This window comes from Diaporthe batatas, assembly GCF_019321695.1.
Source record: "Diaporthe batatas strain CRI 302-4 chromosome Unknown Contig00008, whole genome shotgun sequence".
NCBI classification, from domain to species: Eukaryota; Fungi; Ascomycota; class Sordariomycetes; order Diaporthales; family Diaporthaceae; genus Diaporthe; species Diaporthe batatas.
The window spans coordinates 162,046-187,631 of record NW_025408555.1 but is presented as its reverse complement, the minus strand read 5'-3'; the positions used below and the strand labels follow the sequence as shown (position 1 = coordinate 187,631).

At 60.6% G+C, this 25,586-nt stretch overlaps 10 protein-coding genes across 10 annotated transcripts; 3 read left to right on the top strand and 7 right to left on the bottom strand.

The window, feature by feature from the left end:
- Positions 1 to 86: 86 nt before the first annotated feature.
- Positions 87 to 1,849, bottom strand: KVR01_007128 (uncharacterized protein; the record flags this gene model as incomplete). The annotated part of the gene is made up of 2 exons (XM_044792056.1): positions 87 to 1,618; positions 1,696 to 1,849. 2 exons carry the CDS (start codon positions 1,847 to 1,849, stop codon positions 87 to 89), a joined length of 1,686 nt encoding a protein of 561 aa, XP_044643381.1.
- Positions 1,850 to 2,553: 704 nt separating this feature from the next.
- Positions 2,554 to 5,848, bottom strand: KVR01_007198 (uncharacterized protein). Its single transcript, XM_044784359.1, has 2 exons — positions 3,463 to 5,848; positions 2,554 to 3,380 (listed from the first exon to the last, which is right to left on the bottom strand). The coding sequence occupies exons 1-2, from the start codon at positions 4,772 to 4,774 to the stop codon at positions 3,046 to 3,048; spliced, it is 1,647 nt and encodes a 548-aa protein (XP_044643451.1). The 5' UTR covers positions 4,775 to 5,848; the 3' UTR covers positions 2,554 to 3,045.
- Positions 5,849 to 6,224: 376 nt separating this feature from the next.
- Positions 6,225 to 10,635, top strand: KVR01_007179 (uncharacterized protein). Its single transcript, XM_044790507.1, has 5 exons — positions 6,225 to 7,804; positions 7,868 to 8,355; positions 8,406 to 8,508; positions 8,577 to 8,811; positions 8,866 to 10,635. Exons 1-5 carry the CDS (start codon positions 7,126 to 7,128, stop codon positions 10,121 to 10,123), a joined length of 2,763 nt encoding a protein of 920 aa, XP_044643432.1. The 5' UTR covers positions 6,225 to 7,125; the 3' UTR covers positions 10,124 to 10,635.
- Positions 10,636 to 10,650: 15 nt separating this feature from the next.
- Positions 10,651 to 13,139, bottom strand: KVR01_007430 (uncharacterized protein). The gene is made up of 2 exons (XM_044785722.1): positions 12,690 to 13,139; positions 10,651 to 12,604 (listed from the first exon to the last, which is right to left on the bottom strand). Exons 1-2 carry the CDS (start codon positions 12,736 to 12,738, stop codon positions 11,013 to 11,015), a joined length of 1,641 nt encoding a protein of 546 aa, XP_044643683.1. The 5' UTR covers positions 12,739 to 13,139; the 3' UTR covers positions 10,651 to 11,012.
- Positions 13,140 to 13,237: 98 nt separating this feature from the next.
- On the bottom strand, positions 13,238 to 15,479 carry KVR01_007391 (peptide alpha-N-acetyltransferase MAK3). The gene is made up of 2 exons (XM_044783993.1): positions 14,761 to 15,479; positions 13,238 to 14,659 (listed from the first exon to the last, which is right to left on the bottom strand). The coding sequence occupies exons 1-2, from the start codon at positions 15,016 to 15,018 to the stop codon at positions 14,267 to 14,269; spliced, it is 651 nt and encodes a 216-aa protein (XP_044643644.1). The 5' UTR covers positions 15,019 to 15,479; the 3' UTR covers positions 13,238 to 14,266.
- A 455-nt stretch (positions 15,480 to 15,934) lies between these two features.
- KVR01_007548 (phospholipid:diacylglycerol acyltransferase) lies at positions 15,935 to 17,953 on the top strand (the record flags this gene model as incomplete). Its single annotated transcript, XM_044784296.1, has 3 exons — positions 15,935 to 16,267; positions 16,335 to 17,042; positions 17,105 to 17,953. The coding sequence occupies 3 exons, from the start codon at positions 15,935 to 15,937 to the stop codon at positions 17,951 to 17,953; spliced, it is 1,890 nt and encodes a 629-aa protein (XP_044643801.1).
- Positions 17,954 to 18,328: 375 nt separating this feature from the next.
- On the bottom strand, positions 18,329 to 19,601 carry KVR01_007111 (uncharacterized protein; the record flags this gene model as incomplete). Its single annotated transcript, XM_044794453.1, has 4 exons — positions 18,329 to 18,501; positions 18,596 to 18,851; positions 18,935 to 19,494; positions 19,571 to 19,601. 4 exons carry the CDS (start codon positions 19,599 to 19,601, stop codon positions 18,329 to 18,331), a joined length of 1,020 nt encoding a protein of 339 aa, XP_044643364.1.
- A 358-nt stretch (positions 19,602 to 19,959) lies between these two features.
- KVR01_007238 (uncharacterized protein) lies at positions 19,960 to 21,322 on the top strand (the record flags this gene model as incomplete). Its single annotated transcript, XM_044792824.1, has 2 exons — positions 19,960 to 20,213; positions 20,272 to 21,322. 2 exons carry the CDS (start codon positions 19,960 to 19,962, stop codon positions 21,320 to 21,322), a joined length of 1,305 nt encoding a protein of 434 aa, XP_044643491.1.
- A 273-nt stretch (positions 21,323 to 21,595) lies between these two features.
- KVR01_007506 (GPI-anchor transamidase subunit GAA1) lies at positions 21,596 to 23,587 on the bottom strand (the record flags this gene model as incomplete). The annotated part of the gene is made up of 3 exons (XM_044781759.1): positions 21,596 to 22,096; positions 22,155 to 23,491; positions 23,572 to 23,587. 3 exons carry the CDS (start codon positions 23,585 to 23,587, stop codon positions 21,596 to 21,598), a joined length of 1,854 nt encoding a protein of 617 aa, XP_044643759.1.
- Positions 23,588 to 23,935: 348 nt separating this feature from the next.
- Positions 23,936 to 25,468, bottom strand: KVR01_007258 (uncharacterized protein). Its single transcript, XM_044782467.1, has 3 exons — positions 25,043 to 25,468; positions 24,797 to 24,934; positions 23,936 to 24,721 (listed from the first exon to the last, which is right to left on the bottom strand). The coding sequence occupies exons 1-3, from the start codon at positions 25,230 to 25,232 to the stop codon at positions 24,225 to 24,227; spliced, it is 825 nt and encodes a 274-aa protein (XP_044643511.1). The 5' UTR covers positions 25,233 to 25,468; the 3' UTR covers positions 23,936 to 24,224.
- Positions 25,469 to 25,586: the final 118 nt, after the last annotated feature.

Genomic DNA, 25,586 nt, shown 5'->3' with positions numbered 1-25,586 from the left:
AATAGTGTGTCGCCAGGCATTTCTGGCGGGGGTCTATTCTCCTTGTTCTCATCCCCGTGGGTGGCTGAGATTCTGACTTGCTGCTGCTAGTAGTAGTTCTGCAAGTTCTCGGATCCGCCCCCACCGGACGCACCGCCGCTGGGCCTCGACGAGCCGCTGAAGTCACGCGTGCCGACGTCGTCCAGGGAGCGGTAGTGGTTACCTCGCCCCCCGCGGCCACCGCGGCTGCGCGCCCCGCCCCGTCCCCCCTTGGGTCCCTGGCCCCCGCGGAAGCCTCCGCCGCCGCCACGAAACTGGCCGAATGCCGACCGGTTCTTTCCCCCGCCGCCCTGGCTGTTGTTGTTGTTGTTGTTGTTATTGTTATTGCCGTTGTGATGCTGGTTGTTGAAGTGGTCCCTCCGCTGGTTGAAATGGCCTCCTCCCCGGTCGCTCGGAGGGTGGTCTTCTCCGGCGTACTTTCTCTTAGATGCTTTGTTGGGGAACAGGCTCTCGTAAGCATTCTCACTAGGGTCCTCAGGCTCGATCCTCAAGAGCACCTTCTCGTTAACGGTCGTCTCGAACTCGAAAGCCTTGTCGGGCGGTACGGGCTGCCAGTTCTTGATCTTGGCAGCGTCGATTGGCTTCGCGCCTTTCCGCAGTGCGAGAACCACGAGCGGGCTGGGGTTGTCGGTGTGGAACTTCGCGGTGCTGGGCACAGGCCGCAAGCATGCGGCCCATATGCTGTTCTCGTGGCAGGCTGTCCCTGTGACCACCCACTTCATCTTGCTTCCCATGCCGCCTACCTTGTCCAGAATACTAGCCGGACAAGGCCGTGGGCAGATCATGATGTTGTTGGCGTGGTATTTCAGGTCCTGGGCCGGCACCCCCGGGGGGATCTGCGCCAAGGTGAGCAGCTTCTTGGTGTCTGCCTGGTCGATCATGTACCCTGTGAAGAAGACCGTCTTCTTCATGACCAGCTTCTCGCGCGCCTTGGTCCGGCCCGACGCCGCGTCGTTGTGGTCGTTGATCAACTTCTGCACCTCGGCGATCTCCACCACAGGATCAAGGTTCGTGGACATGTCTGCGACCTCGATGACCTCGGCGAGGATGGGGCTCCTCGCGGCGCCCGGGCCGGCGATCTGCAGCCTCTTGTTGTACTCCTGGAAGAAGTCGCGGAAGTCCCTGACGTGCTTGACACGATCCTCGTAGATCCTGATCTCTTCGGCAGCCCCGTATGTCTCCATGAGGTTCCGCAGGAAGACCTGCTTGAAGTGCATTGTGGAGTTGAAGCGCTCGTTGTTGGGTCCGACGGCGGGCTTGAGCGAAACCATGTCAAAGTCCAGGCCCCTGGAGGCAGCGATGCGCTTGACCAGCTCGCCGAAGCCGGATTCTGACCGGCCTGTCAACAGCACGCACAGCGCGTCCTTCTGCCTTATGCTGAGCCTGACCAGCTCCACGATCTTCTCGTTCCACCAGCCGTCCCAGGCGCGGGGCTCCTCCTTCTCAATGCCTTCGCCTGTCGCCTCGAGGATCCGCGAGTCGTGCCACCATCCGCCATTGGCAAAGGCGTCCTGGTTGGATAGGAGACCAATCGTCATTCCATTCCATAGTTTCTGGTTGGGTAGCGGGGTCTTGAATACTGCGACGTAGGGGGTGTCTAGTCAGCGCCGGTGTACCGGGTGGCGCGCGTGGACCCCAGCTTGGAGCAGGACTTACGTGTGTTGTCGAAATCGTAGACGTGCAGCGCCTTGATCTCCTCGACGGGAGGGAGCTGGTTTGAGGAGACGGACCACCTGCTCATGGATGTCGGGGTCAATGGTGCCTGCTGGCCATGCTGGGCAAGGGCGCCAGGGCCATAATTCGGGGCCATGGGAGGGTGAGGCGGTAGAGTCAACTTCTTCAAGATGTTGCGAAGCCGAAGTCTGGCTCTCAGCATGTGAAGAGAGATCGGCAGGACGTGGGAGTTTTGGAAGCTTATTCCTGGACAGTGTGCCTCAACGTCCGAGGCACATGGCAGGATGCACGGGGCAACCCAACGTAGCGAGCGAGTCGGCGGATTCGCGATGAGGTCGACGACCAAGGGTCGGATAAATGGGCAGGGTTCTGAAATGTTACTGTGGACCGACGTCAACGATGGAGCTGCAAGGTGCCCACGGGCCAAAGGCTCCCTGCAGGAACTCGATGTCTTAGCGCGTACGATGTGCTAGGTAGGTGTATAAGGATTCTACAATACCTAGAATCCTACCTAGGTAGCTTAACATAGATAAATACTTTTAACTTCCTTATTTATCTTAAGTTCTCATTTTTAAAAAATTAAGACATAGAATATTAAAGAAAAAATATTATATAATATTAATAAGTTTAAAAATTAAAGTTTTTTTAAACTTTTTATATAAAAAATTAAACTTAATAAATATAATATATATTAATATTATATATATAAGTATACTTTTATATAATAGTAATATTAGTAGAGGGTAGATTTTAATATATCTTAGTTATCTTAGTTAAATCTATAACTCTAGCCTTTAGCTACCTAGATAGGTTTTATATTTTATTGTACCCCTGGTGAGCCTGTATCCCCTTGGATTCCATACGTGCCGTGCTTGGCCCTCAGAAGCTGCCTCAGTCTTACACCTCAACTGGGAAGGTTGCTCTCTAAACGAGTTCACCATTCCTCTTCAACCTTGAACCATTGCAAAGGGCTAAGTACCACTCCGAAATGTGTCTTATGTCTTGGAGACAGCAGTATTCCATGGCTCAATCGGCACGCAGGACTTCAGCGAGATCCCCATGGACTCTCATCTCCACACAACTGTCCCAGCATTTATATCGATCGCACAGACGCGGATATCTAACTCCGGGGAGACCTCTTCGGAATTATTTCACCGGAAAGGATTTGTCATGTCAAGCAAGCAATGACCAAGGCTGTACTGAGGCCAATGCTCTAGTAGTTATGTGAATTCGTTGACATGTAAGTGTGCGGGTTTGTACGTATATTGCGCGAATACAGCAGTGTCCTCATCATCATCCTCCTCCTTGTGGTAATATACCTGCGTTCGCTTGTTACGTCTTCGTCACATTACTGACCAAACTCCACAGAGTCGGGTCGGACCTATCGATCTGCCACTCCTGGATAATCTTGCCGGGAGATAAGGAGTATGCCCGCAAGTCATAATCAAGCGCGAGGGCTGTCGCGTTCACCTCGGCCGGGGCGAGCCCCATCTTCCACGGCCCGCCCAGTGAATCCTGCCAGTGTACGACGACGGAGCCATTCTGAAAGAGGATAGTGATGAGCGTGTGGTCCAGGCCTCGGCCGCCACTATCGGTCTCGTTCGCGTAGGCCACGACGGCCACATCGGGGGGCGTGACCTGGTCACCCAGCGATGCCTCGAAACTGCCTGGAGTCTGCGGGTCAGCGAGGCTGCGGCAACGCTCACGCCGGCGTGCGAGCCACAATGGACACATATAAGGCAGTCATACCGTTCGTCCATGTCCCATTCACCAACGTGTACTCCTCCAGCTGGTGGCTCACGTCATAATACATGCGCATGCCGCTCGGCTCGGCTGCCGGGCCCGGGTCTGGTGAGAACCTCGTCACGGCGAGACTGGAGTTCATTTCCAGCTGGGGCAGCTGAGGCACGTCGTCGACCGAGAGGTTCGTCACGTTCCATATCATCCAGTTCTGGACCGGGCTCGACGCCAGCATCAAGTCGTTGTTTCGGCCCTGGTAGAGCAGCCTGCTGTCCTGCGAGCACACCTCGGCCGCGCAGCTGTCACGGTACGCGGCCAGCTGCGTGCCCTTGGCGAAGCCCGTTGTGAAGATGACCTGGTACGTCTGCAGGCCCTCCTGGTGCCACAGCAGATCCTTGGACGGATCCGTCTGCGGCGTGCTCCACGTCCAGATCTGGTAGGGGATGTTAGACAGCGACATGAAGTACAGGTCGACCCAGAAACGCGGGAGGTCATTGGCGTCCACGGCGTCAGGGGCCACCGCAGTCAGGGGCGTGCCGGCCCTGGGAAAGATGGACGAGCCGCCGTCCGTCATGGACTGCGAGACGTTCTCGAACTGCCACCCCACGCCGGAGTCGTTCCACCGCGCACGCATGATGGCCAGCGACCCGGCGTCCTGGAAGAAGACCGACTTGTCTGTGATGTTCCCCACGTTCTGGAAGGCCACCGCGGCCAGCTTGGATGTGTCGAGAATGTCGTACTGGCCTTCGGCCGGCTCCTGCTTGTCTTCGTGTCGACGTCCAAGAAGCACGCCGAGGACTGTGGCCACCACCACGATAACGGCGAACACGACCACAACAACCAGCACGTTCCTGACCGTCTTGGACATGCGCCTCCATAATGTGCCCACTCCCCGAGGGACTAGGCCACTCTGCCTCGCGACCGGTACGACAACGACCTCGGCTTCCGCCACCGACTTGTCGGTCGTGTCGAGGCTGGGAGAGTGTGTCGTGGTGATGTTGCTGCTGATGACCTGAGGGTGGATGGGGAAGCTCGTCTCGCTGAAGTGCCTCCCACGTGGGACTGTAGGGCTGTCGAGCTCGACCGGGCTGAAGAACTCCTTCTCCCCGTGGCCTTCGTCTTGCACGTGCTCGGGTACAACTGGGTTTCGTGTGCTGTCATTTGTTGGGGACACAGGGGTCGAGTCCCTCCGACCGTCTTCCCCATTTACGTTGCTCATTCTGGACAGAGATGACAGATAATGTCGAAGATTTTGTCGCGCGAGTAGGACGAGGAGCACGCTGCGAAGACCAGCGTGGCCCGGGGACAGACTGGGATCCATCGCTGCACCTGGGTATATGGACCTGCATCTCAACACACAGGGTCGTTGGCCAGAAACCCAATGGCGCCTCTTTCCAGATCCTACCAGCCACGCTGGATAAGCGGGCCTCCTCCCACTGGCTCAACGATAGAAAACGGCGCGGGGGGTGGGGGGTGCCCAGGTCTCGAAGTGAGGCTGATGAAGCGGCCAAAGTGCACATTGCAGAGACGCGGCACAGACTGAACAAGCTCATTGGGCTCAGCATGCAGGAAAGACGCCTCACTCCAGGGGACCCAGGCAGTAGCTCTAGGCAGCAAACCTGTATCCGGCTGGTCAACATGTTGCTATCTCTCCCCCAGGAATCTGCACGACTTGTACAGTGTACAGTTTGTTGAACGGATTGTTCTGGCCACATTGATGCCGCAACTGTAGTTGATGAGCGAGCGTGGTTCATCGCTCGAGAATAATCGAGACTCAAATATTTGACAGCCTCGTCCTAACCGGAGAACTTGGTCGCCTGAAGATATAATTCGACCAACAGTCTACAGTCTCACCGAAATGATCACAATTGCCCTCCTCTCTAGTCCGATTGGTCATCAAATGCCAATTGCTCAGAGCCAAAGACGACACAACCCTGAGCCTTGTAAGGACCCCAGGGCGACGACCTCGGGAGGCATCCAGGGGCGACAACGCCCATGTGCACGCTTGATGAGACTGTTTCTGCTCTAAGTCATGTCTTTCAGAGTGGGTACGTTATGGCACTTCGTTCAAAGCCAGAGGTGGCACGTCAGCCGACGACGAAGGGAGACACGATCCGAAAAGACTCCAGACGGAGGCCTCGAGACCATGGGCGGACACAGGCTAGTAATGTTCCTCAATGCGGTCCCGCTGGACCCTGAAATCCGGCGGAAAGAGGCCCAATGAGCCTGATAGGGAGCATCCCGGTCGGGCGGGCAGATCGAATCTGGCATGAGTGTCCACTGTGAATTCGCTGTCGACCAGTTGGGCAGGACGGCAGGATGACTATTGCCTACGGCTGCTACGACCGCCGAAGCGATCTACACTCTTGCGTCTCAGGTTACAGAGTAATCCATCTTAGCGGCGAGGCTGTGCAGGCAGGCAGGCTATAGAGAGAAGGCCGGAGGTTACTGCTGTGGCGCTGGGAGAGGTGAGGTCGACGATGGTGACCCACCCGTGGATGGCAGAATGGCACCCGCCGACCAGGAGAGGCTTAGTGCGAACACCTCCCCGGGCAGCCGGGGCAGCAACAGCCAGGGATCATCAGCTGGCTACGTCATCGCCAGCGCCTATCTGGGATATCTGGAATATCACGGTACACAAAACAACGATGCCCTTGACTGAATGTCGGCCCGGGGGTCGCAAGAGGGAGCGATCGACAGCAAGGGACGAAACTTTGTTCTACAACTCTTTCGATGCCACAGCACGCATCATACAGTAGTTGATGGCAAGGCAAAAGGCTACGGGGGCCTGGGAGTTGAGGGGCCGGGACGAAGGGGCAGGAGGGGCTGCTCGCCCACAGCTGTCGCCAGCATTTCACATGCCATTGACCCGTCGATGAGCGTGCAGCGCGTGCCGGGTGGAGCTGCAGAGCTGCAGAGCTGCAGAGCTGAGGTGCTTGGGTGCTAAGAACTGGCCGTTGCCCGTAGCGTCGGGACCCCCGTCCTGGGAACAGTCCTGTAACTTAGTGCCTTCCCCCAGAAGTCAAGATCGGAGAGTTTTTGGATCCCTGCGCGGGTGTTGGGCTCCCAGGTGCTGGCCAAGGGTCCTTCCAAGATTGTTGCGGTGGTGCCATCTAATCTGGCCATTTCCTGGGCTGCCACGGGGCTGCAGATACCGAATGTAGACAGGGCAGCCGGGTTGGGTGTCCAGTACACCCATCCCGTTCATTCCCTTGTGCTCCTGCGTCACAGCCCAGAGGCAGGCGGACGATTCATTAACTGCGGCCTCCCTCGCCGCTTCCGTTACGACCCTCCAGCTCCAGCTCCAGCTCCAGCTCCAGCAGCGATACCCCTCCTCCAGCGGCCGAGATCACCGACAACGCCAGATCCAAAACCCAATTGCCATACGGGGTACAGCTGCATCGCAACAGCAGCCCGTGCGACGTGCTACCACCCCCCTTGCCCCCGAAAGGATATTAGCACTGGCCAGACTGCCAGAGCGGCTGACACAGCGGCGCTGGGCGCAGCAGCGTACCAGAAACGGCCAGTCGCTGCCACGGCCAGCCGGCACGAGACAGACAGGACAGGCGGGCTACCAAGCTACCAAACCAAGCTACCAACCAGGCCACCAAGCTACGTCAACGAGCATCATTCTGTTTCGCGCTGGGGCATCAGGGCCTCGGACACCTCACAATGGCCGCCATACCCCCGCATGCCAGTGGCCCTATCCCGTCCTCGGCCTCGGCCGCTGCTGTCAACGGCACGAAGCTGTCCTATGACTACGCGAACCATACATATTACCACGAGCCCGCACCCTCGTCATCGACCCAGGACCACTTCGACCCCTATTCCTCGTCGCACAACCGCCATCCCCAGCTGCCCGACCACCACGACAACGGCCAGACCCTCGCCAACACCCTCGCCAACTCGCACCACCACGCAAACATCGACCACCTCATCGCGCCCGCCCCTGCGAGACTCGGCGGCGCCGCCAAGTTCACCGAGGAATGGGATGCTAGCCAGCGCGGGAGCTCCATCATCAACGGACCCATCCCCCGCCGCAACAACACCATGGCGAGCAGCATCCAGCGCTCCAACTCCTTCTCCGGCTCCACCTCCGGCAGCCTCGGCGGCGGCCTGGACGGCCACAGCAGCGTCCAGGTCTCGCGGAACAACACCCTCAAGAAGAGGTCCTCGCTGCGCCGGGCCAGCAGCATGCGGAGGTCCGGCAGCCGCAGGAGCATGAAGGCCGGCAGCGTGAGGAGCCTGGCGCTGCAGAGCAACCCCGACGACGACGGGCTGCACAGCGCCTTCCACTGTCCCGTGCCCACCACCGGGAATCCCACCGAAGCTCTTGCCAACCGCTTCCAAGGTACGTGCATGCCCGTCGCACCCAGCAATCCCGAACCATCCAGCTGACCGTCGCTCCTCACAGAATGGCGCAAGGTCTTGAAGGATCTGATCACCTACTTCAAGGAGATCCAGACCCACTACGAGGCAAAGTCCAAATCGCTGGTCAAGCTTGCGAATGTCTTGAACAACGTGCATATGCCGCCGGGCTTTTTGGCTTCTGGCGGGCTCGATGACGCAGTGCAGGTCCTACGAAACTACAACTCGCAGGCCATCATCGAGGCGAACAAGGCCCGCGAGATTGAGGAGGATGTCATTCTGGCGCTGACGGGGCTGAGGAGCGACCTGCAACTCAAGATAAAGGAGATCAAAGGCCTCTCGGGCGACTTCAAGAACTCGGTGGAGAAGGAGATGGACGCGACAGCCCGCGTCGTCAGCAACCTCCAGGAAGTCCTCGGCAAGACCGATCTCGACTCTGCCTTGACCACCGGCAAGGAGGACCCATACCTCCTGCGCCTGGCCGTCGACAGGCAGCTTGAGAGGCAGCTCGACGAGGAGAACTACTTGCACCAGGTGCGCAAATCCGGAATGCGGCCCCTGCCCCAGATGCTGACTTGGTATAGGCATATCTGAACCTGGAGAACTCTGGCCGCGAGCTCGAGTCCATCGTCGTCGGGGAGATTCAAAAGTCTTACAATGCTTACGCAGGCATCATGAAGCGAGAAGGTAAGAGGCCCTCCTCATCTGGCCCACGCAGACGTTCGCCCACAGTGTATGATTGACCAATCTATCAGCCGAGGCTGCATGGACTGCCATCGACGAGCTCCGTGTGGGACCCATCGCCATGCCCAAGGACCACGAATGGGTTAGCTTCGTGAGGAAGGACGACCAGTTCGTGGATCCAAACATACCAATTCGATCCTCGCAGATGATACACTATCCTGGGAAGGACCATTATGCCTGCCAGGAGATCAGAGCCGGTCTGCTCGAACGGAAGACCAAATACCTCAAGAGCTACAGCGCCGGCTGGCAAGTTGACCCCCGCCCGGCTCCCGTGTGCCACTGCTAACCCTTCAACCCCAGGTATGTTCTCTCTCCGACTCACCTGCACGAGTTCAAGTCTGCGGACAAGGGACAGTCTCCCGTCATGTCCCTGTACCTTCCGGAACAGAAACTGGGGTCCCGCTCGCAGGTCGGTGGGAGCTCGCCCAAGTTCATCCTCAAGGGCCGGCAGACCGGCGGCGTTCATAGGGGTCACTCGTGGGTCTTCCGTGCCGAAAGCTTCGACACCATGCTGGCTTGGTACGAGGATATCAAGGCCCTCACCGAGAAGAGCCCCCAGGAACGGTCCGAGTTCGTCCGCGGCCACTCGAGAAGCTTCAGCCGGTCCTCGTCGCGACGGTCGGTCTCCAGCGACGGCGTCGTTGACGAGGACGACGAGGAGCCGTACTCGGCACACAACTCCGCAGCGGCCCTCGGCCAGCCAGGCTCAGGGCACCAGCAAGACGTGCCGAGACGTCCGTCTCCAGGTGGGCGATTTCCGTCAGATCTCCAGGTCAACGCACAACGAGGCTTACAGGCTCCCCTCTCGCCCTCTAGCTCAAGCTCGCAGGGCTTCCACGATAGGCAGCAACAACCTAGGGACCACGACCGGGATATCGTAGCTGCGGCGGGGGCCCTTCCCGGGAGCAGCTTTGGACAGCATTACCCCTCCTCGACGGGGCCACCCGCAGAGCCAGGATATGGGTATGGCAGTACCGCCCACGCCCCGATCGAACAAACCCACGCTCGTGCTGCCGAGGCAAGCCAAGAGGCTCGAGAGGACGGCGTCAACCCGTACACAAACGAGTCGCTACACCACCAGGACGGCCATGTGCTCTACGGCCATCAGCCAGGCACCCACGCCGCCCGACACGCGCAGGACAGCGACACTCAGGCTGAAGCCCTGAGGATGCGGAGGAAGAGCAGCCACGAGGCCAACTGGCTGGGGGGAGGGCCCGTGGAGGCTGCTGCTATCCCAGTTGTTGCCGACAGGACGACTCATCAGGCCCATGATCAGAGCGGCGGAATCAATAACTCGGGTGTCTATATGGATGGCACCCTGAACAGTGACCAGGCCATCTCAGCGCATGAGCCTCAGTACTTCAACTTGAAGGAGCTCCCGCACACGTCAGTCGCACCCGTGCCGGCGGAACCGGCGAGCAACACGATGGATTACCTCAACCGACCGGCCCTGAGCGAGAGAACCGAGAGCGATGCCACTCTCAGCAGCGAGGTCACCGTGCCGACCATCTCGAACCTCCACATCCCGGGCGAATACCCAAGGGCATATGCGAACTAGACTACAAAATATGGATCGGTGGAGTTTGGAACACTGTTGGATGGTCATGGGCGGAATTGTGCCCAAGGATCGATGGGATCGAGCGTTTTTATATTCTGGAGTTGTCTAAATACCCGTGCTTGTTCTTGCTCTTTTCCTCCTCTGCGCTTCTCTTCCTCTCCCTCGCTTCCCTCGCCCCATCTGCAACTACGTGCGCATAGCTTGCTCAACTTTGGGTTACTGTCGAAAGTTTTATATGAATATAAAAGAATGTCTATCGTTAACCGTTCGCGGATTGCCGGGCTGATGGTCTTGTTTCAGGTGTGCACGCATCAGCGACCGAGCATGCTTCATGGCCCGTCGTAAGATGCGGATCTGGCATCACGGAACGATCACCAGTGAATGCTAGAACAGCATCACTTTGACGGGGCTTCTTGGCTCACTGCTCGCCGCATATATTGACCCTATGTCCTATTCCTCATTAAACCTAGAAGTTATCGCGTGTCCTCCCACGCACTAGCCCGTGTCCTGACCCGTCCGCTCGCCCGCCCGCCCACCCACCTCTCCTCTGTCGTTCTTCTTCGTATCCGGCTCAATGGATCCCTCGATTGGTGTGGGAAGACAGAGAATGGAGAGGCTACAGAAAAACAACAAAGGAGCTTCAAAAAAAGAAGGGAATAACAAAAACAACCGGCCCCTTTCCGAAGCTATGTTTGCGCCGTTTCCCTGATGCTATGCCGTGGTATTGGAAGGAATAAAATAGAAACACTGGCGGCTGGAATGTCATTACTACGCGCCCGCCGCTGACCCGCGCGAGCGCGCCCCATCTGTCTTGAGATATCGGATCATTCCTGAGAAAAGAGGTGTCTCGTCAGATCGCCACAAAGAACAGAGAAATTCTTTCGTTTCGTTATGATGCCTGCGCGGAGGGCGCTGCCGGGGTCGGGGGTGGCGCCTCGGCGGCCCTCAGCCTGGTCCTGCGCGGAGGCGGCGTCTTGGGCGGTAGCTTCTTCGCCGGCGCGCCACCGTTGCCGTTGCCGTTGCCGTTGCCGATGCCGATGCCGTTGGCAGGGCTGGTGCTGTTGGATTTGTTACTGGCGTTGCCGCTGCCGTTGAGGAGCACCTCGGGCACGGCGGGCGTGGTAGGCTTTCCGTGCCTGTGCCTCGGGACAGCGGGCAGGACTTTCTTGGGTTTCGGCGCCAGCTCTTCCTCGCTCTTGGGCCCCTCTGCCCCTGCCCCCTCAGCCGCCGCAGCGGCAGCAGCAGCGGCGGCAGCAGCGGCATCCTTGGCGTCGTCCGCGGCGGCCCTGCTCCGGCTCGGGGTCTTGACGCCCGGCTTCTCCATGACTGCTGCGACGTCGACGACGCTGACGTTGCTCTGCGTCTGGGAGTCTGACAGGCTGATTCCGAGGAGCTTGCGGGCGACCTCGCCGACCTCGGGGCCGGTGCCGCTCTCGCCCAGCCACCTCACCTTGGAGACACGGTCGACCAGGCGCAGGGTGGTCTCGTCGGCGGGGGCGAAGTGGACGTTGCCCTCGCCGCTGAGGATGGACAGGACCTTGAGGATCTCCTCGCGCTTGTAGTGGGGCGGGTGGCTCAGCTGGGTGTGCGCCAGCAGGGGGTACAGCACGCGCAGGTAGGTGTGGCGCAGGGACATGGACTCGTCCGGCAGGTCGAGGAGGTTGCGGATGATGACGTCGAGGAGCACGCGCAGGTCGTTGGTGTAGAAGTACTCGTAGGTGCCCCTGGTGGTGAAGAGGAGGTAGAGCAGCTTCAGGATCAGCAGCTGCAGCGACGTCTCGGTCTCCCTGTTGAGCAGGAGGATGATGTTCTCGCCAAAGGTCCGGAAGCTGGGGCCGTCGAGGCTGAGGATCTTGATGACGCGGTTCGTGACGGGCACGGCCGGCGTGGCGGAGTCGACGGCGGCGGTGGTAGCGGCCACCATGTACTGCTCGTTCATGACCAGCAGCACCCGTATGATGGGGTAGTGGTAGGGGTCGTTGACGTCGTCGGAGAGGCCCTCGATCAGCTGGAACATGTATATGACAAAGTCGTCGTCGACGCACAGCAGGTCGTCGAGGCGCAGGCGCTCGATGCGCGCCATCTCGTACATGAGCTCGAGCAGCAGGCGGTGCAGCCTCCTGTCGTCGTCCCTGCGGCTCTTGATCAGCTCGACCAGCCTCGGGAAGCAGCCGCCGTCTATCATGGACTTGAAGGTGGCCTCGTCGGAGCGGCCGTCGAGCAGCAGGAAGTTGGCGATGGCGTTGAGGGCGCTGGGGTCGTCCTCCTGGAGCAGGCTGTGCATGATCTGGGTGCGGACGTAGTCCTGGTTGCCGCAGAAGATCTGGCTGTCGATGAGCATCTGGGAGCAGCTGGCGACGTCGTCCTCGCTGTGCAGGAACGAGTCCCGGCAGGTCGAGACGAGGTACAGCCAGGACCGCAGGGAGTCGTCGATGGTCTCGTGCGAGCCGCATTGTGCCACGGACACGATCTCTCGGAGTTCTGCACACAAACCCGTCGGGAGTGATTAGCCGTCAAGCGCTTCCTCGCCTGGGGGGTTGCCATGGCGTTCGTGGTGTGGACTGACCATCCCAGAACTGCTCCTCTGACTCCACGGACACTTCAATGTCCGCCATGGTGAAGGTAGAAAACCGCAAGCTTTCGCACTATCATCACGAAGCAGCCGGGTCGCACGATGGCGGGCGCGTTGTCGTAATTGCACAGTTACAAAGAAGAAAGGAAAATGGCGGGCGGGTAACCAAGTTGCAGTGCAAGGAAGCGCCCAGGTTCGACGTGGTTTGGGGAGGTGTCTGGTTCAGGGATCTGGTAGCATCCCGAGGTCGGTTGGTCGGGTGTGTGCAGACGTGCAGACGAGACAGAAGAGCGACAAGCCACACACACAGACCTGACTGAACCCAGATACGAACAAAGTTGGAGATTCAATTTAGCCCAGCCTGACCGCACCTGCAGGCGGGTGCGGCGCGTGGCCCACCTGAGAGGAGCGAGTCCCAGTCAGTCGGTGGGGGGCACACAGTGGCAGAGGCAGAGTGGGCAGGAGCCAAGTGTGGGGAAAAGGAGTCGTCGACTCGTCGCATAGTACTGCGCATAGCAGTACACACAGTACGGACCCCGCCGCGACGCAATCCCGGTTTGGCAGCCGTTTTGAGTATGTGTGGCCAAGCTCTGCCGTCGACAGTCCATCTCGTGTGCTGGCCACTTGGCAGTCAGTCCGACTGCTGGTCTATTTTACTTGATGGCATTCCGAAACAGACTATCCCTCGAGGGGAGTGGTCTTGGGGGGTGTTCATTATGCCGTCCTCCGTCCTCCGTCCTCCGTCCTCCGCGACCCCTACATGAATACATTACACTGCACACTGCACTACGGATAGAAAGGGCAGGCCGGTCTATTACGGAGCACTGCGCTGTCTGCAGTGTACTATAGTACATTGGACGATCAGCAACAAGGTTGACTCAAAGGGGTCCTTTGAGCTCTTGTCAGCCGACCAACCAGCCTAACCCGCTGCCTTGCGCTCCCGTCAGCCAAGACAACCCGGCGATAGACCCCGAGAGTGACAGGCACGGTGGCAAAGCTTGTCAGCTGTAGAATAATGCCTTGTTTAGTGTACAGATGCATAGGTAGCCAGTCAGTCCCACAAGCCAGTTCGCCGCCTGAATGCACCCTGATGCCTCTCCCGTAAGCAGAATGTGATATTCGGTACCAAAACGCCGAGCTGGTGCAACCCCTGCTGGGATGGGATCCCCTCCGACTCACCCCCGATCCAATGCCGTCCGCATGTCCTCCACCTCCGGTTGATGGCCCCCGTGCATGCCTCGTGGGAGACCTCCACACAATGGACCCTTGGCGGCCCTCGGCTCAGCCGTGCCGGTGCTTGCTCCGTCCACGGCGGCGGCTGTGCTCTGCCCCAGCTCCCTCTGGCGCCGATACTCTGGCTTGTCTTCCAGTTCCAGCCATTTGAGGAGGGGCAGCATCGACGCAGCTGTGCGAAGCATGGCAATACGGCCCCCGGCGTCCATCAGGCGCCTCCCAAGGACGACGGGCGTCGTGTACTGGCCGAGCGGCGTGGGGGCCGTGGGCATCCCCGCATCCTGGCCCGACCCGCGACCACTCAGGCTGATGGGCTGTGGGTTGGAGACGGCAGGGCCCTATCCCTGCTGCCTCTCGCTCTCGTCCAGGGCAAAGTCGGTGGCCGAGTCCGGGTCGACGCTCTTGAGCAGCAGCACGAGCCGGTAGGCGCTGTTGCCGTTGAGGTAGTACCTGTGCAGCTTCTTGGAGCGGAGGAAGCCCAGGCGCTCGTACAGGCGCATGGCGGGGGTGTTTGTCTCCTCGGTCTCGAGGACGACCTCGTCGGCATTGCGCTCAGCCATGGCGTCGATGGCCTTCTTGACGAGCGCGGTGGCCACGCCCTGGCCGCGGAAGGTGGACGAGACGGCCAGCATGGCTATGTAGCCCCGGCGCGTGGGCGGCGAGTGTGACGAGTGTGTTTCCAGCTTGCAGACTATCACGCCCACGAGGGACGAGTCCTCTGGGTTGAGCGCCTGGTCGTGGGGTCAGCGCTGGTGTGTGTGGGCAGGTCGGGCGCGAGCCGCGGGGGAAGAAAGGAAGGGGAGGCAGTAGTCGTGTGTATTGTATTCCTTACCATGAAGCAGAGGTGGCCCCATTGGTACAAGAAATAGCGGTAGACATAGATGCTGTAGGGCTCGCTCAGGTCCTTTGATATGAGGGCGCGTATGGAGGGCAGATACTGGGCCTCGAGGCGGTGGGCGTACTGGATGTACTTGAGCTCGGAGGGGAGGCCCATGGTGGTGGGCTTGGGGGAGGACGAGATGCTCTTGAGGGCCGGCACAAGAATGATTACAAGAGAAGACAGCAGGTAGAAGGAGAAGAGCGAAATCATAAGCGCAGCACCGAGACGTGCCTCCAAAGGACCATTGTGCAGGAAAGGGAGGCAGTGGGAAGACGTGGCTGCCCCGTGTGCCGGTTGGCGGGTGTGAAGTGGGCGAGAGCGGGTGTGCCGTCAGAGGATTGCGGATGGCGAGAAGTGGCCGCAGCGTCACCCGACTCGGGCCAGCTCTGGAAACCGTTACGCTAATGATGGCCGGTGCCAGGTGCGGAGGCTGACGGTCCTTGCTCACTGGCTCTCGGAAGGTGAAGCCGCTGGGAGGAGAATAGAGCGAGAGGGACAGAGAGGAAAATTTCACCCAGGCCGATTCAGGCCAATAGTGAGTGTGTGAGAGGCCGTTTCGGTCAGCTTGAGCAGCTGATGGACCAGGTAGGCCAGGCTATGTGAGCTTTCACATGCTTCGAGTCTGAACCGCCTGATCGCGTGCAGTCCTGGCAGGCCTGTCTGCCAGTGTGAGACGAGACAGGGGTTGGGGACCAAAAGGGGGTAGGCAGGACGGCAGACGGGGGGCCTGCCTCCTTCCTCAGCCAACCGACAGACCAGACCAGGCCTGACCAGCCCAGCCAGAGAGCCAGCCAGAGAGCTACCCGGCCCCGAGGCTGGCCTCCGACGCCGCTACCGTGCGGCAAGCACCCATGACGTCGATCCCGGGTCGCCAAAAACTTAAACAACGCGCGGACAGAAGAAGAGGACAGCGGCCAGGAAACGCCATATAATAGATTGCACACATTGCCCCTTGGACTGCTGAGGACCCAGGAAAGCCCCCGAGACAGGGCTGACGCCAGCTCCAACACACCCACTGGGCAGCAGCTCAGGGGACCCGCACATCAGAGCACAGCACAGCACAGCACAGCCCGCCCCTCGCTTCTCGACCAGAGATCCAGCCGCCCGGCACACCATAGCCGAAGCCATGGCATCGGAACTGCGTCGCAGGGTCGCCCTCAGAGGCGACGGCACTCCACCCGAGGCCGAGGCCGAGTCCCCAGTCTCCGTCACCCCGGCCCGCGACGACAGCCCCATCCGCCCCGGCGACAAGGTCAAGGTCGTCCACCACAGCCAGAAGTCCCGCAAGAGGAGGACCGGCGCCATCTTCCTGCTCGGCAGCCTCTTCGGCCTCATTGCTGCCGGCTTCTTCGCCAAGAGCAACGACCTGATCGATTTCCCAGAGATCGGCGACCTCAGCGTCGACAGCCTGTTCGATGTCCTGCCTGCAGGCCTGGTCAAGGATGTGCGCGACCTGGTGGTATGTTTCTCAGCCCCCCTCTCCCCTTGGGGCTCCTGCCTGACCCGTGTTCCGTCTCGTGGGATAGAAAGGAGAGCGCGACCTGGCCGACTCGTACGACGCCTTCTCCGTCGGCATGAAGGTGCGGTCAGAGGGCCTGGAGGCCCACCACTCCATGATCATGATCCCTGGCGTCATCTCCACCGGGCTCGAGTCCTGGGGCACTGCTAATGCCTCGCGCCCCTACTTCCGGAAGCGCCTGTGGGGGTCCTGGACCATGATGAGGGCGCTGGTGATGGAGAAGGACAACTGGAAGAAGCACATCATGCTGGACAAGAAGACGGGGCTGGACCCCCCCAACATCAAGCTGCGCGCCGCCCAGGGCTTCGACGCCACCGACTTCTTCATCACCGGCTACTGGATCTGGAGCAAGATCTACGAGAACCTCGCCTCGCTGGGCTACGACCCCACCAACTCCTTCACCGCCGCCTACGACTGGCGCCTGTCGTACCAGAACCTCGAGGTGAGGGACCAGTACTTCACGCGCCTCAAGCTCCACGTCGAGGCCGCGAAGCTGGGCATGAACCGCAAGGTCGTGCTCGTGTCCCACAGCATGGGGAGCCAGGTCCTCTTCTACTTCTTCCACTGGGTCGCCTCCGAGCAGGGCGGCCGCGGTGGCGACTCCTGGGTAGAGGATCACGTCGAGGCCTGGATCAACGTCAGCGGCTGCATGCTGGGGGCCGTCAAGGACATACCGGCCGTGCTCTCTGGTGAGATGAAAGACACGGCCCAGCTTGTGAGTCCCCTCGTACAACGGTACCCGGCCCGCCCAAAAGATACTGACTGCAACTGCTGGAGAACGCCTTCGCTGTGTACGGCCTGGAGAAATTCCTGAGCAGGGAGGAGAGGGCGGAGATGTTCCGCGCGATGCCGGGCATCTCCTCCATGCTGCCGATCGGGGGCGACGCGGTCTGGGGCAACCTGTCCGGCGCCCCAGACGACCTGCCGGGCCAGGAGCACTCGTACGGCTCCTTTCTGAACTTCCGCCAGGGCGTCAACTGGACCGTCCCCGAGAAGAACATGACGGTCGCCGGCACGATGGACTACCTCGTGAACTCGGCCGAGGGCTGGTACCGGGACCAGATCGAGAGCAGCTACTCGCACGGCATCGCGCGCACCACCAAGGAGGTCGAGGAGAACGAGCACGACCCCCGCAAGTGGATCAACCCGCTGGAGACGCGCCTGCCGCTCGCCCCGAGCATGCGGGTCTACTGCTTCTACGGCGTCGGGAAGCCCACCGAGCGGGCCTATTACTACCGGACCCCAGAGGCGCCGTCGAGCCTCAACATCACCATCGACACGGGGCTCATCTACGGGGTCGTCGACCACGGCGTCATTATGGGCGAGGGCGATGGGACGGTGAACCTGCTGAGCTCCGGCTTCATGTGCAACAAGGGCTGGCACATGAAGCGGTACAACCCCGCCGGGGTCAAGGTCACCGTCGTCGAGATGCCCCACGAGCCCGACAGGTTCAGCCCGCGGGGCGGGCCCAACACGGCCGACCACGTCGACATACTCGGCAGGGCGACGCTGAACGAGATGATACTGCGCGTGGCCGCCGGCAAGGGCAACACCATCAACAACTACGTCGTGAGCAACATCTCGCAGTATGCGGAGAGGGTCCAGGTGTTTGAAGAGGAGGATTAGTCGGGCCGGGCTCTGGAGATTCTTTAGCTTGCGGCGTTCCTTTATCTGTATTTGCATGTAGGGTACTCTAGACACGGGAGGCGTACGTGAGGATTTAGACATGGGCAGTTCGGCGTCGGCCCCTCGGGGGCCTGTAGATGTTTACACGCGACATGTACTATGCGTTACGTATACCCACTCCAATTTGGAGATATGAGATATAGCACAGTTTGTTCCGGCGCAATGACGGCGGGGTCTGCAGGAAGTTCCAGTCTCTCAATTATCCGCCAAGATGGACACCAGTTTTTGGCCTACCAGGGACACCACGCAAGATTACAGCAAGGGTATCATACAGCTCGAAACAACAACAACGAACAGATCGCTCAAGAGCACACATCAAAACTCCCAGCCCTCCTCTCCGTCCTCGTTGGCTTCGACCACTGCCTCCTTCTTGGTCGGCGTCTTGCCCTCCTTCTCCCTGAGGTGTGCAAAGATGTCCCTCGAGCTATAAAGCGACGCCCTCAGCCCCCAGGGGTTCCCGGAGCCGATACCCAGGTACGTGAACGCATCTGTGTGGCAGTCAGTCAACAACCCACCCCTGTGCGATCTCATGGGCACAGTTCGGAGCGGAAGATGAGAGAGAAATAGGGAAAGTGCACCCACCGGCCTTGTAGTAGATGGGCTTCCCACCCGCGCGGTCCCGCACGAGCTCCAGCTGCCGCAGGCGGTGCAGCACGCGGGCGATGTCGTCCTTGTCGCGGAAGTCGTGCGTGTAGATGCACACCAGGCGCTCCCTGGCCGAACCTCGCTCCTCGCGCGGGGCGACTTTGGCCGCGATCCCGAGCTCGTTGCGCGCCGTCGCCTGTGCCACGCTCGCCCAGACCTCGTTGACGGAGTTCGGCTCGACAAAGAGCATCCACTGCGGTCGTGGGTCAGCAGTCTGGGCTTTCACGCCGGGTGGTGAGTGAGGAGGCGCAGGGATGGAATGGGGCGCCAACTTGCCTTGCCCGTCCGAACCTTCATCACCCTCGCCAGCATCAAGATATCATTCACGCACCCCTCCCTCTCCGCCGCGGCCTGCCTGCTCATTGCCGTGCTCAGGCGCCCGGCCCCGGCGGCCCTCTTCTTCTCGTCCACCGTCCGCAGGAAGTCCCCAAACAGCTGCAGCCGCTCGCCGCCGCCCTCGATGAAGGTGCTCAGCTGTGCGCCGGGCTCGACGGGTGCCTCCTCGACGCCGCCGCCCTCGCGCGGGATGAAGGGGTTGGCGACGTAGATCCACGGGATGCTGAGGGTCACGTCCGTCGTGGCCGGCGGCAGGCGTGCCAGGAAGTCGGACATGGTCTCGCCGAGCTGCTTGGCGCAGACCTGGCCCTCGTAGGGGTTGTGCAGCTTGGGCGGTTTGGCTGCTGCGGGCGTCATGGCTGCGGAGGACGGCGTCGGGGACGGCTCGCCCTTTCTACGGCCTGGGTGCACCGTGTCATAGTGCTCAATCTGGCGCCAATAGGCCCTGACGTCGAAATCATCAGCTCTGGACTCGAGGGCGGCCACTTGGTCGTCGTCTCCTGTTGTCAGTGTTAGTGGTGCGGCGGGTGAGACGGTGTGAGTGGAACAAACGGGCTGACGGACTACAGTACTTACCATAAAAGTCCGAGTCTGAGTCTGAGTCCATCCTGCCTGCAGCAATGAAAATTGATGTCCAACGCCTTAGATAGACCCAACGGGATAACAGAACAAATGTGACAACTGGCAGACAACGAAAGACGAGCTTCGAAAGAACAGGCGCGTGTCGACGTGGGCTGCAGGCACGTCACCGAGCAAGGGTTGCCGCTGCCCTGGTGAAGTCAATGTCGACAAACCCCTGGAACTGGAACCCTTGCATATGGAAACACCACCCCGGCATTTTCTTCAACCTGAGCCACATCGAGTCCTCGTCGGGAGCGAGCAAGATACGGTGCGTTGGTTTGTTTGGCTCTGCGGAATCCGGCTGAGAATTCAATTGCCTGCAAGCCAGCTTGGCTGCCGGCACAATGGCTGAAGATGGTGACGAGATCAAGTCCTTCCAGTCGATGATCCTGGATCTGCCACCTAGCTGCATCGAGTTCTGCCCTCGATACCCCTCCCTTTTTCTGGTTGGTACATACTACCTAGAGACAAGCGAGGCAGAGTCGAAAGAGACAGAGACGGACGAAGACGGGGTCGAGGTCGAGGTCGAGGTCGAGGCAAGGCAGGCCCAGAGCAAGTCGGGGAGCATCCTCGTGTTTGAGCTCAAGGATGGGCAGGCGTGGGTCTCTCAGCGGCTTGAGAACGATACAGGGCATTGACGCTGACAAATTATGCAGGCAAATCAAAGAAACAATTCCTCAACCGTCTGCCGTCTTTGACCTGCACTTTGCGCCACAGGCAGACCGGGCAGATATCTGCGCCGCCGTCTCCAGCACTGGAACCATATCCTTCTTCAGACTGAGCCCCGGGGATCGGTGTCTCCAGGCTCTGAGCGTCTTGAGGATCCCGGGGCTGTCCGGGGACGACTCGTTCACCTATTTCACATGGCACCCCGAGACACCAGGCCTCATGGCCGTCACCACATCCACCGGAAAAGTGATCCTCGCCCGTGTCCAAGACAACTACGAGGATATCACGAGGCTTCGCACCCTGCTCAGCCACGACGCCGAAGCCTGGTGCGCCGCCTTCTCGCCGCTCTCACACCGCGACCCCGGCTCGGAGGAGACGCTGTCGACCGTGTACTCGGGCGGCGACGACTTCAAGATGCTGCTCAAGACACACGCCACGCGCCCTGACGGCAAGGGAGCCTCGAACTCGGACCCAGAACCTGCCGCGTCCTCGGACATTGACTCCGACTCCGGGGAGACCTGCATCCCGCCCCGCAACAACAAGGGCATCCGCCACGACGCAGGTGTGACGGCCATCCTGCCGCTGCGCCTGGCCACCCCGGACGGGTCCGGCGTCGTCGTGACGGGCAGCTACAGCGACCACCTGTCCGTGTGGGGGATCCTCCCTCCATACAGGGCCGGCGGCATGATGCCGCCGCCCAACAGGCTGCTGAGGCGCGTCAACCTCGGCGGCGGCGTGTGGCGGCTCAAGGTCATCGAGGAGCTCAGCGGGTATGGTGCCGATCCCTGGTCCGTCACGCTGCTGGTGTCGTGCATGCACGCCGGGGCGCGGGTCGTCCGCCTCGAGGGCTCCCTGGGGGCCGTCAGCGACATAAAGGTGCTCTGGCGCTTTGAGGAGCACGAGAGCATGAACTATGGGAGCGACTATGCGTGGGTCGACGGCCGGGGTTTTTTTGGCGAGGACGCGGACGAGGGGAGCAAGATCGTGTGCGTGTCGACTAGTTTCTACGACAAGAGGCTCTGCCTGTGGACGTTTTGAACACTGCTAGGGGAGACGATGCTGTGGGCCAAGCGGATAGCCTCGAAAACCTGGCCAGAACCATCCTACCACTGCGATCACACTGAAGCCACCAGCACATTGAGCGTCACCGATGCCACCGTGACACGAGATCACTCGGAAGCACAAGACTGGCGAGAGTGGCAGTCTAGCCTGCATGTAACACATCCATTTGAGATCTATGACACATTTGGTAAAGAAACACACAGGCCCCCTTTGAGGCGTCCGACGATGGCCCGGGAGCAGAGAAAGCACTCACTCCGCGGCCTTCTTCTCCTCTCCGCCCGCCGTCCCCGGACGCCCCAGCACAGCCACAGCACCGACAAGCCAGGCAGGCCACCAGACGCCCCAGACCACAACACTCGTGTACATGCTCCACACATGCCACCCGAAGGCGGCCTCGCGCAGGACCTCGCCCAGCCCGGACCACGCCGACCAGTAGGCGCTCCACAGCGCCAGGACAGCCGTGGGCGCCAGCAGGTGCAGGAGCAGCGCCGAGCCCCACCTCGCGAGCGGGGACGAGGGCCGCGGCCGCACGAACGACAGCGGCACGGAGAGGAGGCCTACCATCAGCGACAGGGAGAAGTTGAGGGTCGCGAGCGTGGACAGGAACATGCCCAGCAGCAGGAGGGAGAAGGACTGCATCAGCGCGTACTGCTGTGCTGTCGGGCGGAACCTGGCGGTTAGCAGGTGGGAGGCGAGGTGCGGGAGGGCGGCGTTGAGGATGGTGAAGAGGATGAAGACCGGAGTGTGCATCTGGGAGCTGTCAGTTTTCATCGCGTCTGGGTCCGCACAGAAACGGGGCCAGACTTACGCCCTGTGGCAGATTGTTGAATATGTAGAATGGCACGACCCCCAGGAACTGACACCCGGCGACAAGGGCCAGGGGAAGCAACAGGTCCCTCTCATTAGCCGGCGTCAGGATAGCAACGACCGGCCCTTTCTCGTCTGTTGGGTCCTTCTCCTTTTCGGCCGTCTTGGCTGGCTTCTCAACGTCCCCGGCCTGCCCGCTCTTCACCCACAGCGCGATCGAGATGATGGTGAAGTTGGCGGCGACCAGCATGGCGCTCGGCAGGTAGGTGCCGATGCTGACGAAGCGGTCCTTGTGCATGAGCAGGTAGAAGAAGAAGCTCTGGTGCAGGTGCTCGAGCAGGTTGTTGAGGGAGCGGAAGGTGCCCTCGACGACGCGGCCCATGGCCATCTCGTCCTGCCAGCCCTCGCCGTAGGGCCGGAGGGTGACGGCGTCGACGTGGTATGGGATGAAGCAGCTGTGGGGGCCCGAGGCCATGCCGAGCCCCTGCTTCATCATGCCGCGCAGCATGGTGCGCAGCCTGTCGTCGTACGAGTCGCTGTGCGACCACATCTCCTGGATGGACACGCCGATGCCCATCTGGCCGCCGGCGATGTTGACGACGCTGTTGATGAGGTCGAGGTTGGGCAGCTGCCCGTTGATGCCGTCGTAGACGACGTGCACCGAGTGGAAGCGCTCCTCCTGCGTGTAGTCGAGCGCGATGGCCCCCTGCAGGGCGCCGGACTTCATGGGCAGCGGGTCGATGCGCCGCGTGTCGTGGGCGTCGTGGTAGGCGTCCACCCACGCCTGGGGGCCGGCCAGGCTGTCGGGCGGCACCACCAGGATGATGTCCTTGGACCACAGCGACCACCGCCGGAAGTACCGCGCCAGCGTCAGCAGCAGCGCGACGCCCCGCCTGTTGAGCTCGCCCCGGGCGTTCTCCCAGGCGGCCACCAGCACGATGGCCTCGGTGGCGTCGCCGCGCGGCGCCTGCAGGATGGCGTAGACGTTCTCGCCGGCATACGTGTTGCCCGAGCTCGAGTATGTGAAGTTTTGCCGCCCGACCTTGAGCCCGACCGCCTTGAAGATGCCCTCCAGCCCGTCGTTGACCTCGATGTTGCTCCGCCCCACGAGCGCGTCCACCTCGTGCTTGTAGGCCCTGAAGACGTTCTGGTCGCTGCCGCCAAAGTAGGTGTGCACCTGTCCGGGAAGCAGCGCATTCTCGGAGATGTAGGTTCGCCGTGAGTAGTCGTTCTGCGGGAGCATAAGAAGCCACACGACGCCTACGACGACGCAGAGCAGGGAGATGTAAGGCGGTAGCTTCAGCAGGCGAGGGTCGCGTCGGAGGCGCAGGGCGCCGGCTGCGGCAGAGCTGTCAGCCACGAGGCCATGGAAAATGAAGAACCCCGACAGCCAGAAGGCAGGATGGGAAGCAACTCACATAGAAGCCGCGACATCTTGTCTGGCTCTGGCAGCCTCGGGCGGGCGTTCAGGGGCCCCCCGGTGTTCGGTGGCGAGAGTGGTTCTGGCAGCAGGTGTCCCCTCAGACGCCTACAAGCCCATCAATTGCCCAGCGGAGTCACTTTTGTTGTTCAGGGATCCATAGAGTCGAGATCCAACGTCAAACCCCAGGACCGGCGTGATGATATGGCAGTTGCCGTGTCCTGCGTGTGCGGTGCTGTTGACGATGGAGCTCGCATGTGCACAGTACGGCATGTACGGACTACGGAGTAGCTTGCTTACCTGGCTTGTAGCTTCCAATTGCATAAGGTCCCCGCTACATGCATCCGGCTCGGGCCCAGGTGCTTGTTGCTCTGCCATTAATTCTACACCCCAATGGAATATCATCACGGTAAACAACAGTCTATCTTGCTTTAATATCCAGCCTTCTTCTGACTAGATGAATGATTAAATGGCCCTGCAAGCTACCAAAGCAGAAACTCCGACCAGACCGTAATATTTGCCCTACCAGCAACGCCAGCCAGTTTCTTTCAAAAGCCATCGTGGCATGCACCACCGCACCGCGCCCATGCCGAGAAATCATCCCAGCGTAGAAACAAAGCATTTGAGCCAGCAAGCCAGACACCGCACCATCTATGGCCCCAGCCTCTGCCCGGCGCCGCCAGTCCCAATAACCCCCAGTGGCACGCCCTGCGAGGGCCCTGCGCCGGCACCCGCCGAGGGGAGCACCCCGAAGCGCCCGTACGTCTTCTGGTCGACGCTCACGTAGCGCGGGAGCCTCTGCAGCAGCTTCAGGCGGGCCTCGATCCACCGCAGCGCCTTCTCGGGCGGCGACAGGAACTTGAGGTAGCCCAGGCCGCAGACGTACCCCACGGCCAGCCCGGCCACATGCCCAATGAGGCTCGTGCTGGGCACCAGCGCCGCGATCACCACCACCAGGATCAGGGGCGTCGACCACGTCGGGATGTTGTACGTCGCGATGGTGAAGTGCGGGTTGCTCCGGTACGTGCGCATCGCCTCTGCGCCCAGCAGCAGGAAGAACCACACGCTCGCGCCCATCACGCCGTTGTTGGAGTGCAGGATCGCCTTTTCGATCAGGATGTAGAGGAATGCCGGGAGGGTCGAGAAGGCTGTTGGTTTGGTTGCTCTGGTCAGCTTGATCCGTCCCAGAGGGGGGGGGATCCAGGGCGGGAAGGGGGTCTCACGTCCAAAGAAGAGCGCCAGGCTGGTCAATGTCCCGTACTCGCTCTCGAATCGCTCCAGGAGCGGCGTGATCGCGAGGACGTTCATGATCATGTGCAGGAAGTTGAGGTGGATCAGCGGGTACGTGTTGGTCCGGTACACTGCCCACAGCTGTTAGTCCCTCGTTGTGTTGTGTGCATGCGTGTCCAATCCCCTCCGTGGCCCAGTTGGCCTTCGACCTGGACCTCCCTGGGGACAGTAGCACTCACAGCTTGTCAACCCGACCTCATCCGGCACCAGGGCCCCCCAGGCTTGGATGTCCCATTTCGCCCCCAGCACCACGCCCGCCGCCCAGGTGCCCACCAGGATTAGAATGACAAGCCGTGTGAATAGGGGGAGCCTGTAGACATATGATTTTGCGCGCCCGGCGCTGAAGGACTGCAGGGTCGGTGTAGACATCGCAATGGACAGCAGAGATGTTGCTCGCGGGAAGAGGTAGGGTTTAGGTGGGCTGCGTACGTGTCCCGCGTCTGCCGAAGTTATAGTCCAGTGGGGTCCGATTCCTGGGTTTTCTTGAGCTGAGAGACCCAGTCTGTGATCATCTTGCGAACGGTGATTCCGCTCCAAGTGTCACCAAGAATATTGCTGGCGCGGAAAATGATGACACGCCTCGAGGATCGGGAAATTGAATTCGCATGCTGTCGGCCTGTCGCAAATAGATACGGCCCTGAACAGGGATTATCTCTTATCTGGCCGCCCCGTCAGGTGCCTATCCCTGAGCCCAGATTGCGGGAGATGCTTCTAGCCAGAATA